This window comes from Alosa pseudoharengus, unplaced genomic scaffold (genome assembly GCF_046254945.1).
Source record: "Alosa pseudoharengus isolate Yale_2024_CS ecotype anadromous, Long Island Sound unplaced genomic scaffold, YU_APseudo_1.1 YU_APseudo_1.1_scf_11, whole genome shotgun sequence".
Classification (NCBI taxonomy): domain Eukaryota; kingdom Metazoa; phylum Chordata; class Actinopteri; order Clupeiformes; family Clupeidae; genus Alosa; species Alosa pseudoharengus.
In genome coordinates this window covers 34,406,722-34,427,438 of record NW_027468576.1, presented here as the reverse complement: position 1 = coordinate 34,427,438, position 20,717 = coordinate 34,406,722, and the positions used below count along the sequence as shown (strand labels likewise).

The window sequence follows — 20,717 nt, the reverse complement described above, 5'->3', positions numbered from 1 at the left end:
GAGATACAGCGGAAAAAAAGGGGGAATGAACGAAAGAAGAAAGGAAAAAGAGAGGGGGAGGGAGATATCTTGCACTGTGAAGAGACAGCTGTGGAGAGGATGACTCAACCGCACGGCTGATCCAGACCTTGTTGGCAAACGTGAACATTAATGAAGTCTCTCACTCCCACAGACACCTGAGGTCCTCTAATAAAACCTGAACCCGTAACCCCCAAAGGTCACTGCGGGGTCACCAACTTGCAGTGCTACTTTGTAATGTTCAGTTGTTGCTCTTCCCGTAGAGGAAGAATGCCGAAGAAATGTGATGAATACCAAACATGCTATGGGCTTTGTGGTCAGACCAGAGTGGCCACATCCTTGACATTTTGACAGCAAGCCCTCAGTTTGAATCATAATGTGTTTATTGTGTTTTAACACAAACTCTGCTAAACTGCTAATCCCAGAATGGTGTGTGTGTGTGTGTGTGTGTGTGTGTTACAGCTCCTGGGAGCCAGCAGCACAGACCGCAACGGCGCATGGAGGAGGAGGCGACGGCGGAGCACCCAAGACTTCCTGCGGCCGTACATCGCAGCCAAGCTGGAGAGCCTCCCCGACACCTTCACTCTAGGGGACGAGAAGAGGTACAACGGCTTCCTCAACAAGCCCCTGCCCGGCGACCAGGCGTACCGCTGCTTCGTGCTGGCAGCGCTTGGGGAAAGCGACTCGGTAAGTGCTCCCTGCACACACTGGACACATGGTTATTTATCAGCCACACTGTGTGTGTGTGTGTGTGTGAGAGAGGGAGAGTCTAGGGTTGTGGGGAGTTGGCACTCACAAGAGTGTATGTCACTCAAAGGCTGCATCCCTTCAAAAACCCTTTTCAGACTGCACATGTTATGTGAGCTAGACTGTGTGTGTGTGTGTGTGTGTGTGTGTGTGTGGTATGTGTGTGTGGTGTGTGTGTGTTTTTACATGGTGTCCACGTGTCATGTGAGTCAGCCAGTCTGAAGGCGGCGGCTCCTATTGTGGATGCAGCGTCTCCAGTGGGGGAGAGGAAGCCGTCAGGCACATCCCTGTCCTCCACGCAGGCAGAAGGGTCAACCATGTCATGCACACACACACACACACACATACACACACACACACCACACACACACACACACACACACACACACACACACACACACACACCACACACACACCACACACACACACACACACACACACACACACACATACACACACACACACACACACACACACACATACACACACACACACACACCACACACACACACACACACACACACACACACACACATACACAAAGCCCTTTGGGTGACTCAGTCCTCCCACAAGGCCTTGTCTTAACACACACACATACACACACATACACAAACACACACACACAAACACACACAAAGAAAGAAGCTATACTTGCATGCACTCTCACAAGGCTATACACATGACTGCAAGCATATACACATGTCCCCTGGTCACAATCATGTGAAAGGCACCACGACAGCAACAAGAAGGTCCGTCTTTTTTTGGAACTGTCTTCATCTGAGGGCGAAAGGAAACTGCACAACACGCACACACACACACACACACACACACACACACAGCTCAGCTGTGCTTAAAAAACTTTCTCCATTCCAAATAGCCAATCACGTCAGGGGAAAGTGTGTGGATGCAGCTCAAACACTCGACTGTGTGATATTTCCCTGCTGGAGCAGCGAGGGTGGAGGGGAGGGGTGGGGTGGGGTGCGGTGTGGAGTGGAGTGTGGGGTGTGGTGTGGTGTGTGGTGTAGTTGGCTACAGAGGAAAAAGGGCATAGCAGCTTTATGTGGCTCCCAGGACTGGTAAACAAGCCGGGGAGTGTGAAATTGGATAAAAGAAACAGGCTATATAAACAGAGTGATCATTCAGAGAGGAGAGGAGAAGAGCAGGGCAGGCCGGGTGGGGGGGTGGGGGTGTAGAGAGAGAGAGAGAGAGAGAGAGAGAGAGAGGGAAACAGAGAGATGCTGAAAGGAAAGGGAACGAAGACTGAGTAAGAGACAGTGAGATGGGCAGAAGAGGAGAAACAGGGTTGGGGATGGAAAGAGACGCAGGAGGAGAGAGATTGACAGAGAGGGAGGGGTGAGAGAGAGAGAGAGAGCGAGAGAATGAAAGAGAAGAAAGAAGGAAGAAGAGAGAGAGAGGCAGAGTGGGAGAGTGAGCTAAATAGCTAAGATGAGAGAAGAGGAGACAGGGAGAGAATGATACAGAGGGAGGAAGAGAATATTTGGGGCAGCTTAAAGAGAAAGGGCGGAATGAGGCGAATGGGGAGGGATGAAGAAGAGGAGGTAGAGAGATATAGAACGAGCGAGCAAATGAAAGAGAGAAGGAGACGACTCAAGGAGGCACACAGGGGTGGAGAGGGGGAGGGAGGGAGCGGTCTGGAGCAGCAGGGTGGTGTATGGGGTGGAGAGGAGGAGGGTTTAGGCAGGGTGGTGTATGGGGTGGAGAGGAGAGGAGGAGGGTTTAGGCAGGGTGGTGTATGGGGTGGAGAGGAGGAAGGTTTAGGCAGGGTGGTGTATGGGGTGGAGAGGAGAGGAGGAGGGTTTAGGCAGGGTGGTGTATGGGGTGGAGAGGAGGCCTCTGGCGCTGGTCCTGTTCACCGCTGATAGAGCAAGAGAGGGGACTGGTGGGAGTTGGGCAGGCCCCCCCGCGTCCACGCCACTAACAGAGCTGTCAGTGTGTATAAGTCAGACAGGGTCTCTTATCACACACACACACACACACACAAGTTTTTCACTGCTGCACATTTTATAGCGTGGGTGAAACTGCAGCGTTGTGCGAGGTTTAGGCATGGCGGATGTGAGACAGAGACTGGGGGACTGCAATCTGTGTCTTCAGAACCCTGCTGTCTACACACACACACACACACACACACACACACACACACACACACACACACACTCATGTTTATTTCATTGCTCGTTGTCTCAGTTCCAGTCTGCTTTGTTTCTCACTGTTTTATCTCCTTTACTTTTTACCCAACTCTCCTGCTTGTGTATCGCATCTCTTTGTATCAGTCTCATTGGAACCCGCTCTCCTCCTCCATCCTTCTGTTCCAGTGCTTATCCTCCCTCTCTCTACCTCTCTCTCTCTTTCTGCCTCTCTCTCTCTCTGCCTCTCTCTCTCTCTCTATTGTGCTTTTTCATCTCTCTGTTTCTTTATTTCTATGAGTTTCCCTCTGTTTTTATCTTTTTTTGTCCTTCCTCTTTTCCAAATGATGTCTTTTTCACACTCTTTCTCTCTCAGACAGACACACACACACACACACGCACGCACACACACACACACACACACACACACACACACACACACACACACACACACACATAGACAGACACACACACACACACACACACACACATAGACACACACACACACACACACACACACACACACGCACACACACACACACACACACACACACACATAGACACACACACACACACACACACACACACACACACACACATAGACAGACACACACACTCACTGAGGTACACACTGGCTTGGCTGTAAACAGCATTTGTAAATCATCAGGCTGGAGGTTTGGAGAAGGGGCATTATTCACTCTGCGGGACGCGGCGGCGGCATCAGATAGTGCCACTCAAATGGATCACTCGCAAAACTTCTCCGTCTCCCCTCGGAGAATAGCTAAGTGTGTTGTTGCCTTCTCAACCCCTCAGCCCTTGTTCTCTCCCGCACGCCCGCCTGCCCCGCCCTGCCCGTACGCTCTCCTCTCATCTGCTCTCTAGTGCCACGACGGCAGTGCCAGAGGCTCCTGCCATTTCTCAAAGAAAGTTTCACTTCACGTCACCCCTGCCACACTTCCACCAAAGAGAGAGAGAGAAGAGGAAGGATAGAAACAGAGAGAGAGAGAGAGAGAGAGGAAGGGATAGAGAGAAACAGAGATAGAGAGAGGAAGGATAGAGAGAAACAGAGAGAGAGAGAGGAAGGGATAGAGAGAAACAGAGATAGAGAGAGGAAGGATAGAGAGAAACAGAGAGATAGAGAGAGAAAGGAGAGAGAGAAACAGAGAGAGAGGAGAGATAAAGGAAAGAGAGGAACATCAGAGTCGCGCTCTCTGTGTAACCGTCACAAGCTAAGCAATTGGCGCTGCATTGTGATCTGCCACTAGCTAAGCGGTTAGCATAACATTTAGCTGAGCACTCATTTTGGTGTACAGGTGAGTGAGTGCTTAGCTTAGCATTTAGCAATGTTAAGCAAAGTGCTAGATGGACTTGAATGGACATCTCAGTGATGATGCTAGCAGATCCTGTCACGCACACACAAGTGAAAGTGATGACGGCCACAGTCACTTCAAGTGAATTACGCCTAGCAAATTGTTCCATTTAACTCTATTATGTGACACACAGGCCCTGCTGTGCTGATGTCCTCTAAGCAAACAACTCACATCACTATGATAACAAGGAACCTTTTCCTTGTGTGTGTATGCGTGCGTGAGTGTGTGTGCGTGTGAGCGCGAATAGCCACATTATTGTATATGCACAATACACTTCCCTTTTGGAGAGGTTTGCAAAGGTGTGTGTTTGTGTGTGTCTTAATTGGTTTTAGTAATTGATTATAAAATGGTGCTGACGCTGACCGATGGAGCTGACCACTCCTGAAGCCTGTTGGCTTTGCTTTGATAGTGTGTGTAGGTGTGTGTGTTTGAGGGAGAGAAAGAGAGGTTGTGTACATTTGTAACGTAAATGGAGTATGATGATGAGTGTGTGAGTGTGAACAGGCCGGTAAGCTGAGCATGTGGTGTGTGTGTGTGTGTGTGTGTGTGTGTGTGTGTGTGTGTTGTGTGTGTGTGTGTGTGTGTGTGTGTGTGTGTGTGTGTGTGTGTGTGTGTGTGTGTGTGTGTGTGTGTGTGTGTGTGTGTGTGTGTGTGTGTGTGTGTGTGCGTGCGTGCGTGCGTGCCGCTCCTCAGACCCTCAGAAGTGGGCACTAAGCGTTGCGTAAGCCTCCCACCTTGACTGAGGTGCGCTGTTAGGGGTAGCAGTATGTGTGGGGTGTCCCTCCACACACACCACTGCACTTAACAAAGCCAGGCTGCTTTCACTGCAGCCCTAAATGAGACAAAGCTGGCCCCCAAACCATCAAAAACAGAATTTATGAAGTAAAATGTACAGCCCCCTCTCTCCACACACACACACACACACACACACACACATAAAGTCCACCCACCTTCATTGTGTTGCTACCTTCACCTTTGCTTACCTTCCACAATCAATGGGTTCCAGGTGCTATTTTCAGCTGTGCCACCCACAAACTATGCACCTGAATGCCAGCATTATGCCCATGCCACCCACAAACTATGCTCCTGAATGCCAGCATTATGCCCGTGCCACCCACAAACTATGCTCCTGAATGCCAGCATTATGCCCGTGCGTGAGGGTCTTTTAGCAGTAAAATGATCTTTCTATTGACCAGTCAATGAACTGAAAGCCGGGTTGCAGCAAAATCATTTTTTGCCAATAACTTTCATATCCTGGCTCACGGCTTAATCTGTGCTGTTGTCTGTAACCTCTGAATTACTTCTGTTTTGCCTCTCCATTCGGTAACCTTTGCATTAGTATAAAAATACTGTAGAAACATTGCTGTATACCCTGAAACTGCATATCTTACATTATCATCATTTATTATACGGCTCTTCACAATGCAAGTAGAATGCTCCATTGACTTGAATGGGATTTCCGAAAGTTCTAGCGGTCATTATTTCTTGGGAAAGGACCTGAAAACAAGAATGACCGCTGTCAATGGCAACGGAGTTTGCGCTTGGAACTTCATTCAAAAGTGAAAGCAGACGGTTGAACAGCTGTGTTCTAAAGAATGTTTGATTCAAGTTCAGCGTGTGTTGCGAACTATTTGTTTCTCAGCAAAAGCCACGACGAAACGGTAACAAATAAGTGTAAAGAGACATATCATGGAGTTTATTTTTTCGTTTTGGCAAGTAGCCGTATAATAAGCGGGATAATGTATAGAACGCCGGTCATTATGGGAAAATAAGCCCCTTCAGGGCAAAACAAGACCCCTCCGTTGGCGCGTCGGGGTCCGGTTCGCCCTGTCGGGACTTATTTCCCCCATAATGACCGGCGTTCTATACATTATCCCTTACATATGTTATCCTGCTGCCATACAGTTGCCCTTGAACATAGTTGTCATTGAGAAGTTTAGTCTAAAAGGCATCCATTCTTGGTCGTTGCATGTAAACAGTATAGCTTAGACACAGTATTCCTTAGGAAAAACAACGTTTCATGTCCAATGAAGTAGGAATTGTGTTAGGTTAGTTTTAGGGTAACTCATGATCAAGGGAGATGATAAAATATAACAGTAACAGAAGTTTTGTTTGTTTACAGCAAACTTGCGTTGGTTGCACCTGTACCTAACATGGTTTGATGTGCCACAGTCACATCAAAGCATTTATCCCCTCCCCATCAAACTGCAGACAAAGTTGTGAATCATTCCATCTTTTATTTTTCCCTTCCTTCTTTTTATGTCATGTTCTCTTTTCCCTCTCATGACACAAACGTGTGTGTGTGTGTGTGTGTGTGTGTGTGTGTGTAGCTTCCAGAGCCCCCTGTGTGGGGGCCGAGGGTCTCCGCCCTCGGTGGTGTGTGCCACTCCGTGCCTCTCTCTCGCTTGCTGTCACACACCCTCAGACGCTGTGACGCTAAAGCGATTTGTTTGTTTGTTTTCGGAGGGGGAGCTTGTTGTCAGTGCTCGGCTTTGAAGATTTGCTGGGGCTCAGCCTCTGCGCTCCGTCCTGCCGTAATTGGTTAGATGGCGACATTTCACATAATTCCCACCCGGTAAAGCGGCTCGAGTGTAACAGTCAGAGCAACAGCAAGGTGTGTGTGTGTGTGTGTGTGTGTGTGTGTCAGTATGGTAACGCCTGCTTAACGTAAACTTCTAAAGGCCAGAGTCATAAGAGTTCAGGCTAGGTCACAAGAGTTCACAGTACATTGCTCATGAAACACTTTGTAGCTCATCAGACAGGGTGGTGCTTCAGGGGGTGTAACACACACTCACAGACAAAGACACTAAAACTCTCTCTCAAACACACACACACACACATACACATACTATCAAAGCCCAAAGGTGAATCAGATTGAACCAGCACATCAAAAGCCATGGACATCAATGAACTGCTTATAATGATTAACCTTGCTCGTCCTCACAGTCAGGAAGTGCACAGTTTGCATTGTAAACCTTAGGTGATGTTTGATTGGCACAAACAAATCATCGCTATTACAAAATCAAAGTCATACTTAGTTTTAATAGTGAGGTTCAAAATCAGTTTATTTGAATTTGTATTTAATTCATTATATTGCTAGTATCAACAGTCTAAAACTCTGTAGTTACGGTACTTTTTTATTCAGGTTTATACATTCTGGAATTAATAATGATAATACTGTAGGTATAATAACAATATTGATGATGATCATAACAATAATGATTACAAATTGTTTTAAACCCTAATTTTAAATAGAAACAGGCCATATCACCAGGCGAAGATATTATTTTGTGCAACACTCTCAAGGAAAACTTCTCAATCCTGATTCAGTCCATGTTTGCTGGCGCTGAATTCCTCTCAAGTAGCCCAAGCAGACGCCGCTTGTGAATTTCTCTGAAAAGTGTATGGCTAACCTTGCAGCTATAAGCATTAAACAGCAAAATGTTTTTGAGGTGCCACATGCATGATTATTTCAGTTGTTTTGACAGTCGTGTGGTTATTTCACGTCTCTCTCTCTCTTTCTCTCCTCTCTTCTACCTCTTCTTTTCCACCAGAAGACGTTTGCAGCGAGCCCGTTCTCTGAGCCAATGGCGGTGAAGCTGCCCAACGGGATGTCCCGGACCTCGGAGGACCCCGAGATGCTGTGGGTCATGGGCCCCGTGCTGGCAGTGGTCCTCATCATCATCATCGTCATCGCCATCCTGCTCTTCAAGAGGTGACGGTCCACTCTCTTTTCAGACCCTCCCTAAAACACATCCCCTCCTCTCCACTCAGTCAGAGATGTTACAGTAATTTCCTGTGTATTAGCCGCATTGTGTATAAAATCGCAGGACAGTGTTTTATACAAGTTGAAAGAAACAAAGCCATATTAATACCATATTAACTGCCCCCATGTATTAACCTCATAGCTGAAGAAATTTTGCAAAATCAACGTATAAGCCACGGCTAATAGTTGGGAAATTACATGCAGTTAGCGGATGATCTAGCCCGATTGAGCTAGCGCTGGAACATTGGTTGCTTGACAGGTGATTTGAGCATTTAAAAGTCTTACTGGATCGTGGCTAAAATGAGCCCAATATCGCACAGTATCTGCTCGACTCAAAACACATCCCTCCACTCAGAGATAGTAGACAGTAGATGCTCGGGGAGCCCAACTGGTAAAACCATAGATATAAAACACAGTGGTGCTAACACAGAGGTCATGGATTCGGTTCTCCATGAGGGAACACGTGTTCTAATACAAATGTACAGTATATCTGTATAGTGCTTTTTGGGTGGATCTGCAAAATAAATAAGTGTGAATTCAAGTTATTCCGAGATTCTAAGCAAGATGGGGCATCGGAAAATGACCACAAAGGCATCAACAACAGTGTGGAGCTTGTTCATCACCTTGGGCAGCCTGATAGAACTCTGTCCAAGTATTGCATTAGGCCTCGCCACTGCTGCATCTCTGCCTCCACGCTGATCTCCGCCTTACCCTTAAATCTTTTGCCAAGCTCCAAAGCCATTATCGGATCGGATGTCTCACCAGTGATGTCTTCATTCGTTTTTTTTGTTAAGGATCTCGTCCGGAGGTGCAATCCCAAAGCAACATGGAGACCCAGTATTTGCTTTGGCACTTTTTAATTAGGGGGCCCGGTTGCCATGGAGGGTGTTTTTACGCGGAGGATGTTTTGTTGTTTGTTTGTTGTCGTCGTTTGGCCCTGAGCGGGCCATGGGAGGGCTCGGCATGGCCTCCCATGGCCCCCCCTCTTGTCTCTGGCTGCCACGCTAGCGCACTGCGACTGTCCTAGGGCAAGACAGAGGCCTGTGCTGAGTCACATCATGCTCTCTCTCTTTCTGTCTCTCTCTCTCTCTCTCTCTCTCACTAGCCTGGCGCTAGCTCTGCTAATAATGACATCTCTGCTGGGATGCACAGCCTGGCTGCTCCCTGTCCCGTTGTGTTGCAGTGGATGTGTGTGCCAGTGGCGCTCTCTCTCTCTCTCTTTTTCTCTCTCTGCCTCTGTATTTATTCCACTAGTTTTCTTTTTTTTATCTTCTTCAATATACTTCTTCCTTCCCTCAACTCACTTATATTTGGTTAGTCTGCCTTCCTCTCTTCCATCATTCTGTCTTTCTCTCTGTCTCTCTTTTTTCTTTCACTTGCTTTTTTCAGTCTAGATCTCTCTGTCTTCCTTTTTCAGTGTCCCTCCATCTTTATTTTTGTCTTTCACTTGTTTTCTTTGGTGTCTCTCTCTCTCTCTCTCTCTCTCTCTCTCTCTTCCCCCTCTCTATCTCTCTCCCTCTCTCACCCCTCTCTCTCTCTATCTCTCTCCCTCTCTCTCTCTCTCTCTCTCTCTCTCTCTCTCTCTCTCTCTTTTCTCTCTTAAGCCCACTGACTTTACTTCCAAAACCCATTAGTAGCCCGTGACATTTCTTAGAAGAATTGCCTGATTAACTCATGCCCCCTTTCTTTGTTTTCTCTGCTCTTCTCTCCTCCGTTTCTATCTGTCCGTAGCTCTATCTGCCTCTCGATCTCTCGCTCTTATCCCCACTTCACCTGAGTCTTTCTCTAAAGGACAAGAGATGCCCTGGCCATTTCGCACCGTTCCTCAGCAAGGGCACGGTGCTTTAAAGAGCTTCGGAGACGAAGCTGTTGTCATTGAGTGCTAAACCGTTCATGCAGATTTTTCTCTTTTCTTTGTTCCCCAAGTGCCCCTCCACTGGATTTAAACCTAAAGTCCGCATTGACCTGAGCTCCATCCAGTGTGTGTGTGTGTGTGTGTGTGTGTGTGTGTGTGGAGAAATAATACTCTACAACAACTGTGAAGCATTCAAGGCATATTTATTTAACAGTCAAGAGACATGAAAGGAAATTAAATAAAGAGGAGAGATGGAATAAAGGTATGCTGCATGCAGCAGCCCTGAATAAGTCATAGATGACATGTTAGGGAAGGCCAGCCTGCCGGTTGCCTAGCGTCCTCACGTTGAGCCTCCTTCATCTCAGCAGTGAAATGGAGAAAGACCACACACACTCCACACACCTTTTATTTTTCCCTTCCTTCTTTTTGTGTCTGGAGAGCTCGGGAGATCTCGCTACTCGCTGTCTGTCTGCTCCTGGCCTCTCCTGCTCCGGCTCCCGCTCCCGCTCCGACAATACCGTAAAACTTTCACCTAATGAGTGTTTCGCTAATGGTGTGACCTTTTTCGAAATTAAAGAACACAAAGTTTATTGGAGCTGACAGAAAGGCTGGCCTTCTTCCTCTCCCTGGGAGGAAAGTAATGAAAATCCGATGCTTCTGAAAGAAGCCGCCGGCCACTGGAAAAAAAAAAGCTAAGTGTGTCACCTGGCCTTATAAAGAAAATGTAGGAGAAAGCAGAAGGCAGCTAGCTTCCCTTAATGGGTTTCTCCATCTTTCCCTCCCTCTCTGTCTTTATGTCTTTTCTTTTTTTCTTCTCTGTTAAAATATACCTCTTTGTCCTCATTTCATCATATCTGCATCTGTGCTGGCTGATTCCCCCTGTTCTCCCCTCCTTTCCTCCATCTTCACTGGCCCTAGCCAGAGGGCCTGTGGTTCAAAGCCGTCAGTCTCCAAAACTGCTGTGTGTGTTGCCTCGGCCCGACGCGTGTTGCAACAGCAAACCCACAGCCAGTGATCTGGATTCACCTGCGCGGCTGAAAAGCCGAACCCGCTGCATCACCTCCCGATTCCCCCATCAGCACCCGCAGAAGGGTCGCTAACGACAACGAGTGGTGGTGATGACGCGCGAGCGCCCCAGAAGACTGACGCGAGCGCCAGCGAAATCTCCGGCCCACCTTTTTTCCCCCATACCGATTCCACTGCCTCAGGTGCCAGCCTCCTCCTTGTCCTCCTCTTCCACTTCTTCCCCCTCCTCCTTGTCCTCCTCTTCCACTTCTTCCCCCTCGTTTTCTGCTTGTAAAGGAGGGAAGCCTTGTGAAGAGAGGGGGGGGAAAAACGATATTAGAAAGACTGAAAAAATGGAAGAAAGTACGTGTTTAAGATTATCACAGCAGCAGGGATTTAGATCCGGGGCCTTCGGAGGAAAACCTCATTTTCTAAATGTCAGCGCAGACATCTGAATAAAGTCGGAGGCTGAGGGAAATAAGGAGAGAGGGAGATGGTGTGTGTGTGTGTGTGTGTGTGTGTGTGGAGGAGGGGAGAGGGTGCGGTAAGTAAAGAGCTCGTAAGTCAGGTGCTGTTACCGTCCTCCATACTGACTGGGGAGGGAGAGGGTGGGGGGTGCTGGGTGGCATCTGTGCTTGCTGACAGCCTATAATTTAATCTTCTTTTTCTCCCTGTTTTTCCCTCTCCCTCCCTCTCTCTTTCTCTCCTCCTCTACCTATCTGTCTTCTTTTCTCCACTTCACCTGTCTCCTTTCCTTGTCTCTCTTTTGCACTCTCTCCCTTTCTCCTCCTCTGCCTATATATCTGTCTCTGAACTTTACTCCTCTTTACTCTCTCTCTCTCTCTCTCTCTCTCTCTCTCACTCCCTCTCTCTCCCCGCTGTGCACCTGTACTTTTTTTTTCCTGTGGACACAGCAAACAGGAAAGGTGGGTAATGTGTTTTTGCTTTTGCTCCCTCACTCCCTCCCTCTCTTTTTCTCTCTCTCTCCTTCTGTGTCTGTGCTGTTTTGCTCCCTTTCTCCTTTCCTCCCCCCCTCTCTCTCTCTCTCTCTCTCTCCCCCCCCTCTCTCTCTCTCTCTCTCTCTCTCTCTCTCTCTGACTGTACTGTTTTGCTCCTTCTCTCTCCCTCTCTGTCTCTCTCTCTCCCTCCCTCTCTCTCTCTCCTTCTGTGTCTGTTCTGTTTTGCTCCCTCTCTCCTCCCCCCCCCTCTCTGTCTCTCTCTCTCTCCCTCCCTCTCTCTTTCTCTCTCTCTCTCTCTCTCTCTGACTGTGCTGTTTTGCTGCCTCTGCGGCCCCTGCTGTCCGTCTCGTCCCTCACTGTCAGCCTCCCGCAGGCCCAGAAGAGGACCCTGCGTTTGACTGATGCCATTGTTCATGTCACCGTGTGTGCTGTGGCTCTGTCACATACCCGCTATCTCTATGATGGGCTGGGTTTAGACGTGATTGTGTTTGTGTGTGTGTTTGTGCATGTGTGGTAGCCATACTTTGAGGGTGGTAGAATGATGGTAAAAGGTAGGCTACTGACTACAGAATGAAAGACAATGTGTGTGTGCTAGTTATTGGTTCATGATATCCTAATATCATCCTCAAATTAGGGCCTTTTTGTGTGTGAATGTTTACATTGTGTTGTTCAATGTTGTCTGCTGAACCATATAATCCATTCCAAGCCAAAGTACAGGAGGATCTAAGCTATGAATCCCAATTCTTAAATCTCATTTCAAACACTGAAACTGTATGTGTATTGATATTTGACAAGTAAAAGCTTCCCCTAACACCCACAAGCATTTGACCCAAATGTGTGCCCTGTCACTCTCTTTGTACACTTTTACCCTTGCCCAGATTAGCAGGATTAGCAGGTTTGCTACCAACGCGACTGCTAACATCTGCTTTTCTGGGAGGCGATAGCACAGTGGCTGCTAACAGCTGCTTTTCTGGAAGACGTTAGCATAGCAGCTGCTAACAGCTGCTTTTCTGGAAGACGTTAGCATAGCAGCTGCTAACAGCTGCTTTTCTGGGAAGAATTAGTGTAGCAATAGCAGAGCTTTGGGCCTGGCTGTCGTAATTAGCCAGCCTGGCTGACACCTGAATAAGCTGCTAATTGCGCAGGCTGTTTGTTTGCGCTCTTTGGTTGCTGGGAAATTAAAGGTTTTGGAAAGAGCACAACTCAAAAAGCTGCAGCTCCACTTTGCCTCCAGCTGTGAGGAGTGAAGAGCCACTTTTTCACACACACACACACACACACACACTCAAACTTGCACATACGGAGTAATTAGCACAGGCACGTGTGTGTGTGTGTGTGTGAAGAGACTCTGACACCATCCCAAGGTAGTGAACTTCCGTGTCAGGAAAAGTGGTGTTTACACTAACTCTGAAGGTGTGATTGCACTCTTCCATGTTTATATTTATCCTCAAGGGTTGTGTCTAGACTGCAGACGTTTTCTGCCTTGTCTATTTTCATCCACTTGATCAACACAAAACTAATAACACATCTAGAAAGGTGTGTGTGTATGCATTATATGTTATTGTGTGTGTGTGTGTGTTTCTTTGTGTGTTTATGGGCGTGTGCATGTTACGGTGTGTGTGTATAAATTTGTGTGTGTTCTGGTTTTCATGATTCCTGCATGTGTGTGTGTCTCTCAGGAAGCGCACGTCTCCCTCAACCAAAGACGAGCACTCTGCTGGGGTGAAAGACTGTCTTCTGGCTCATTCCTCCGACCCTGTGGAGATGAGAAGACTCAACTACCAGACACAAGGTGCGACAGCACACACACACACACACACACACACACACTCTGACACATCCTCTTGTGGTCTCACTTTCTCTGGTACACACTGACTTTTTCTATCTATCTATCTCTCTCTCACACACACACACACACACACACTTTCTCCTGTGATTTCTCTTTCTCTGGCATACTCACATATACACACACACTCACTCGCTTTTTTTCAAAAACTCCCTTTTTCTCTGTCTCTCTCTCCCTCTCTCGCCTTCTCTGTCTCTCTCAAACACACACACACACACAAACATACACACAAAAAGTATAGTTTCGGTTTACTATCTCAAACTGAGACAGCCTTGTCTTCTGGAGACATCAACTCAGTCCTCTTCCCACGCGTCCCATGTGCACCTGTGGCACTGACGGTAGCCTTCTGCTCAACCTCCTACTAGTTCCCTCTGTCTGCAACCTGATAACAAAGTGAGCATACAACACACTTATTCAGGACCCACACAACAAAGAGAACACACACTTATTCAGGACCCACGCAACAAAGAGAACACACACTTATTCAGGCTCCCATGTCCATCCACGTGGACCTGTGGCCCCCTCCTAATCTCAGCGTTGTGAGATTTACTTGACGTTAACAAGATGGGCGAATGCGCAACGCTCCTCTGACCCCTAATCACGATTTGACCTTCACAGACGGCTGCAGAGAACGCCCAAGTCGCATTAATCATCAAATGCGGTCGCCAAAACCAGGTCTCTCTTTCTCTCTCCGCTTGTCGTTCACACTCAGAAGACCTGGGTCATGTGTGTGAGGACAACTCTATATTTACAGTTGTGTGTGCATGTGCATATATAGAGCAGGGTTCCCATGGGTCATAGAATTTCTGGAATATCATGGAAATTTGATGAAGTCCATTCCAGACATGGAAAGTCAGGGAATTGTATATTTTTTGGGGCAGTCATAGAATATCAGGGGATTTTATTGTAGTAGTTTAAAATTTACTTGCCAAAATACATTAATATAAATCTATTTCCACACAGAACCGGTGTTTGTCTGGATATTAACTTTACTGCTTCCTTCAGTAGTTGTAATTAATCCAACTTTGTTTATTCAATGCCCATTTATTCATCTCCCGCTCTAAAAAAGTAAAAGATTCTTGAACGCTATGCGGCCGCTCTGAGATATTTTGTCGGTATGCTATATTGTACCATTCATTATAGTAAGTCATAGAAATTCTTTTTTTTTTTGTCAGGGAAAAGTCATGGAATTTTACATTTGACTTAGAGTGGGAACCCTGATAGAGAGAGGATGTGGTTTACAGCAGTGGCGGTCGCCCTGTGGCTCTATGAGTTTCATTTTTTTTTATTATTAAAAAGCAGCAAGAAACCCAGTCAGTGACATCCAGCCAAAGCGATTTACCATTTCAGAGCACAGAGGCTGACTGGAGCTAACGTGTCCCCTTTAGAGGTCAGAACTGAAGCAGTGTAGGTAGACAGCAGAACATATGTCTCAGCCTCATGTAAAGGCCATGGATTTACATATTACATATCATCACTGTAAATATTGTGCTGTTTACATTAGGGATGGGCGATACAAACCTTAAAACTGTATCACGTTATTTCATGGTATTTTTGGTGATTACTAGCCTGGGTTTTCCCATGCTGCCTTACGCGCACGATTTTATTCACGCTGCTAGGCAGCCTGGATTCCATGGAGCAAATTTTCGCCTCAGTTAGGGGACCAATCACAACGGAGGGAGGGCAGCAAGACGATGATGACACACCTAAGCCGTTATGAGCTACGTACAGACGCATTTGATAGACATTCGTAGCGCCCAATAAACGGCTTTGGGCATTCGTAAACCACGTTTCAAATATGAGAAAATTAATGTCTAGTTCCCAGACCCCATCTCAATGACGTTAGCCAGGCTAGGTGATTACAATATAAATGACAAAATAGTACTACTCACTGTTTTCTCTGCCACAAGTCATGTCAGCTTACAGTCTTGAGAGCCATGCAAACACATAAAAGTAAAACTTGGTCCTGACCATGAATATTCTTTTCGTGTACAGTGTGAACATTCAGTCATGCTGGTCTACATGTGAGCTGCCCACCTTGTAATGTGTAACTATGTGTAATATGTAAACATGTCATGAACTGTATCACTAAGGAATTCCACTAGGAATTCTACTGGTTATGGCACATCCATTATTTACATACAATGACAGGTGCTCCTGAGTGCCGTTTACAGGTAATTTTGTTATGAATACATTATAGACTGGACATGATTTATTTGTGCTATTAGCTTCCACATGAAGACATTTACATGCACGTGTATAACTTATTAGATAGATAGATAGATAGATAGATAGATAGATAGATAGATACTTTATTGATCCCTAGGGGAAATTCAATTCTGTTATTAGATACATGCATACACACACACACACAATTTCTTTAGTAATCGGGTTGTAGCTATTGGTTTTTAGGTATTTCTTTTCATAAAGAAAAATTCCTTTGTGTTCTGCCCTATATCAGTAGAGGTTCTCTTCCTGGAGATAACCCATGCGATTCACTGTAATATACTGGACTGAGGATGACCCAATTCACTGTAATATACTCCCACAGCAGTCATGTTGAGGTGCTCAGGCTTCGACTTGTCTGTGTAATTAAGAAACCTGTTCAGCTCCGCCAAACGAGTCCAATCAAGAACAAGAGCAGTCTCCGGACTGACCATCCCAAAATGAAAAACGACTTTCAATTAGCTGGGTGTCAGTCAGTGGCGGGCAAATATTAGCATTGTGCTTTCTGTCCGCTTGGCGTACAGTAGAGCTGCTTGGAAGTATATATTGGATTGTGCTGCATTCCTCAAGTGAATTGAGAGTTATAGCTTATATACCTTTGGGATTTCTCGCAAAGCCACAAGTCTGATTTCTTTCGGTTTTTTTGTTTGTTTTTGTTTCCCTGCCAATTCCGACATTGTGAAAGGCTAGTCTTTGACAGAGTAATGATGGTGCCATTTAGAAAGATCCAGAAGGTAGACAAGGTTCTGCGTTTGGCCTTTTTAATGTGAAGATAAAGTATTAGTCACCTCCATCCTCATTCTCGTCTGAAGGACTCCGGGTGGATGTGAACCGTAAGTCACCCATTCTCAACAGGATAGAGGGAGGGTGGTGGCGGTTGTTGAGAGAATATTACAGGCCCGACTGGTTAATTAAAGAATCTCATTGTGGAGAGAGTGAGCTTTGAACTCGGCAGAAGGAATTAAGTTGGGCTGAGTCACCAGGGAGAGCCTCTTTATCTCTTTTTCGCTCGCTCGCTTTCTTGATCTCTCCCGCCTGCACTAGGCTTCGTCTTCCACTCCCGGATTCCAGTTCCTTCTCGCCCCACATCTCTTCTCTCCCTCTCTCTCTCTCTCTCTCACACACACACACACACACACACACACACACACACACACACACACACACACACACACACAAATTCTCTCACTCTCTGTGGGTGTTTCAAAAGCTAAATCTCCCTTGAAAACCTTGTGCTTCCACTCTGCTCACCTTTGGTGGAAGGTGTAGGAGAGATTTGCATAAATGTTTTTCTGATGTGTTGATATAAATAGATGTAAAAGATTCCCAGGTCTCAGGAAACACCATTCACTCTCTCACACACACACACACACACACACACACACACACACACACACACACACACACATCTCTGTACACATCCCTAACTTGAGATCCAATGAAAAATAAAAATAAAATAAATAAAATATGAAAGCAAAAGGAGAGAAAGAGAAAAGAAACGTAAGGCGTAGGTGACCATGAGACACTCGTGCATATATTTGCCCTGGAGCTTTTCTGAGCCAGGCTACAGAAGTTCTCAGGGCCCGGTTTCAAGGTGCACTGGAAATTGCTGCAGAATTGCAAGTGTTTTGGAAACAGATGACTGAAGGGCAGGACCAGACCCTCAGCCCCAGACAGATCTCAGCCTTTAAGCTCCTGTCCGTCTCCTCTCTGCTCTGGGCTTTCCTCTCAGAACCTCACTGCTGTGTTCTCTGCGTCGCTCTATCAATTCCTGTCCCTGTTTCCTGTCTCTGCACTGGGGGCGCTACTGTTTAGCGGGCGGTTTTCCCGTTATTTTTTTATTTTTTTGTTTGTTTTGTTTTTGTTTTGGTAACGGCCCTGCCCCCGTTTTCTCTCCGCAGGTTCCAGCGCCCCCATCTGCCCGAATACTCCAAGTTAGTTTCCAGACCTCCTTTTCTGTGCTCTTTCCATCCCTGTTTTCCTCTCTTTCTCCTTCTCTGCTCTTATCTCTTCAGCATCCCTCCTTTCGCTCTCTATCCGAAGGGTCATTTCTTATTCCACAGTTCTTTGTTGACATGCTGACGGAAAAATAATCACAGACAGAAGATGAGTGTTTCCTCCAAAGTCATCCTTTTTTTTCTTTCTGTCTGCACTCCCAACGTGCAATTTTTCATATTAATGTGATGTCAACTAAAAACAATAGAAATGGGCAAAAACCTTTCTGGTGGTCGGCATCTGTGATGGCTGGTTGAAATGACCCTTCTCCCGTCGCCCTTTCTTCTCTTATCTCATTCTCTTTTTTTCTGACTTTCTCTCTCATGCTCTTTTTTTTCACTCTCTCTTTCACACTCTCTTTCCCTTCTCTCTCTCTCTCTCTCTCTCTCTCTCTCTCTCTCTCTCTCTCTCTTCTCTCTCTCTCTCTCTCTCTCTCTCTCTCTCTCTCTCTCTCTCTCTCTCTCTCTCTCTCTCTCTCTCTCTCTCCTCTGGAATGTCATGGGGGCACCTTCCTCTCGGCCCCTTCATGCCAGGCCAAACCACCCGACTGCACCGTTGGCTGTGCAGTTTAAGTCACGCTACAGTACACACACACATGGGGCTGTCTGCCGCCACCACCACACCCATCACCCCCCCCCCCCACCACCCTCGACCATCCCTCCTCCTCTCCACAGGCTTCGTCTGAGCGCTCATCGGCGAGAACATTCCAGAAGCGAGCTTGGATGGTTGTGGGAGAGAGCGAGTGGGAGGACGAGGACGGGAGTCAGTGCTGTAGCTTCAGATCGGAAACGAGGAAAACAAAAACATCAACACCATTTTTTTTTTAAAAAGCTTATCAGACATCTGAGAGAAAGCAAGCAATGAAATGAAGGGGTTGGGCAAGGCTTATGGCAGATAGCGTAAGAATGGTAACGTTGGAGGTAGAAAGAGTCGTAGTACTCAGAACCGCAGACCTGTCTCCCTCCCCATGCTCTCTTGCAGCACCACCGGCCAATGAGCATGCGCCTTTGCTCACCCACCTTGCCAATTGTGTGCCTACACAGCATGGTGTTACACAGCTGTGTCAGAACTCATTCTTCTCTTCCATCTGTCTCTCTCTCTCACTTTCTCTCTCTCTCTCACACTTTCTCTCTCTCTCTCTCTCACTTGATTTTCTATCTGTTTGTTTCACTCACCAGGCGCAAAGCTTTCTCACAAGCATCTGCGTCATCTTGTGGCTCATCATTGTGTCAAAGTAGTAGTTACCGAACACCTGTGTGTCTATGTGTGTATATTTCCATTAGTGTTGTTTATCTGTGTGTGTGTGTGCGTGTGTGTGTTTGTGCACACACTGTTGTTTTTTGTTTTTTTTTGCTGCAGCAGTAGCACCTGTCAGTATGTGAAGGGTTTCTGACACCTTCTGTCTCTGTTGTAGGGATGAGGGAGCACCCGCCCATCTCCACATGTGACCTGGCTGACCACATCGAGAGACTGAAAGCCAACGATAGCCTGCGCTTCTCCCAGGAGTATGAGGTAGGCACTGAACACCAACCTCCCTAAATTCACTAAAGCATGCCCCTCCGCCAAAAGCGGCCAAGGATGGCACATCCCAATAGCCAAGCCTCTCCCAATACAAAAACACAGCGAATAGCATGTATGGCTACTTCTCATAATGACCAAGATCAAAAACGAGCCGTAAAGGAAGTGAAATAACCATGAGAAATTGACTAGAGCTTGTAGGGTGAATATGCCATGTAACATGAAGTGGTTACAAGGTAAACGTCAGTGTAAAGTTTGAGCCGTTGGCAGTGAATTAATGTCCATCTGAGAAAAAGACTGTGCTTTCTCTCTCACTGCCGTCTTGTCTGAAGCTGAGGAAGCTGGTACAGGACACGGGAAATTGGGATGGAATGTGGAATGTCCCTAGCCTAGAAATCTAGACGCGCCCCTAGCGGCAGCAAATTAGATTTGCTGCCAGGGCTAGTCTAGCAACTCTCCGTTGACTTGTGAGCTCTAGAAATCGAAACTAAATCTGGCATTGAAATCGTGTATACAGTAGAGTCGTTTGTTGGGCTTAACATAATGATTGATGGCAGAGTTGCAACGGTTTGGCTTGAATTCCCTGCTACTTAAAAACAAATATCCTATTGCGTCTTATTGCGTGCAGAGGGAATTTGAAAGACAACTGATTATCCCGACCCTCGGACTGAGCACTGCGAACGGTGAGTGCCCAGACTCTACATTATAATGTGGGTCTGGCTCGCCAGGCTAGAATGTCCCCACATCACATGTGGGAAGTTAAGGCCTGTGAAAAGGAAAATCAGCTGAATCAGCTCTCCAAGAATGATATCTAAATATTTATATGTTTGTTTTTGTAGCTCACTGTACTGCGTCGTGTTAATTCCGTGGAAAAGTAACACCCAGCACTCTACCCACCCACCTCCCTCTCCACCTGGCTCCATATGAGCAAGTGCAGACGCTACTCCCAGCTTAATCCAGTGGCTCTTCTCAAATCAACAATTTCCTCTAGTCACGCTGTGTGTCGTACATTACATGCCGCCACAGCTTATTTGTTAGTTCCAGCTTTGTGGTCCTAACCCCTAGCCAGTTAGAGCATGGCGCACCACATTACAGTCACGAGAGAGAGAGAGAGAGAGAGAGAGAGAGAGAGAGAGAGAGAGGATCCTGCTAAAGAATGCATGAGTTCCACTGCCTTCCTAAAGATATTTTTTTTTCTTTGCATTTACCTACTGTAAGGAAGCCAGTGAGGGATTATTGCTTGTTGATGTCCTACAAAGGGAAGTCAT

At 46.7% G+C, this 20,717-nt stretch overlaps 1 protein-coding gene across 9 annotated transcripts in view; it reads left to right on the top strand.

Annotated features, from left to right (window-relative positions):
* Positions 1–20,717, top strand: part of ptprfa (protein tyrosine phosphatase receptor type Fa) — a 220,305-nt gene that overhangs the window by 170,832 nt on the left and 28,756 nt on the right. For 4 of the 9 annotated variants that reach the window (XM_076279000.1, XM_076279001.1, XM_076279003.1 and 1 more), the window contains 5 exons: positions 481–705; positions 7,834–7,994; positions 13,544–13,656; positions 17,838–17,870; positions 19,346–19,443. In XM_076279000.1, coding sequence (XP_076135115.1) covers positions 481–705; positions 7,834–7,994; positions 13,544–13,656; positions 17,838–17,870; positions 19,346–19,443 — 630 coding nt within the window. The remainder of the gene's footprint in view (positions 1–480; positions 706–7,833; positions 7,995–13,543; positions 13,657–17,837; positions 17,871–19,345; positions 19,444–20,717) is intronic. The other 5 variants (XM_076279004.1, XM_076279002.1, XM_076279007.1 and 2 more) reach the window with 3 other exon arrangements.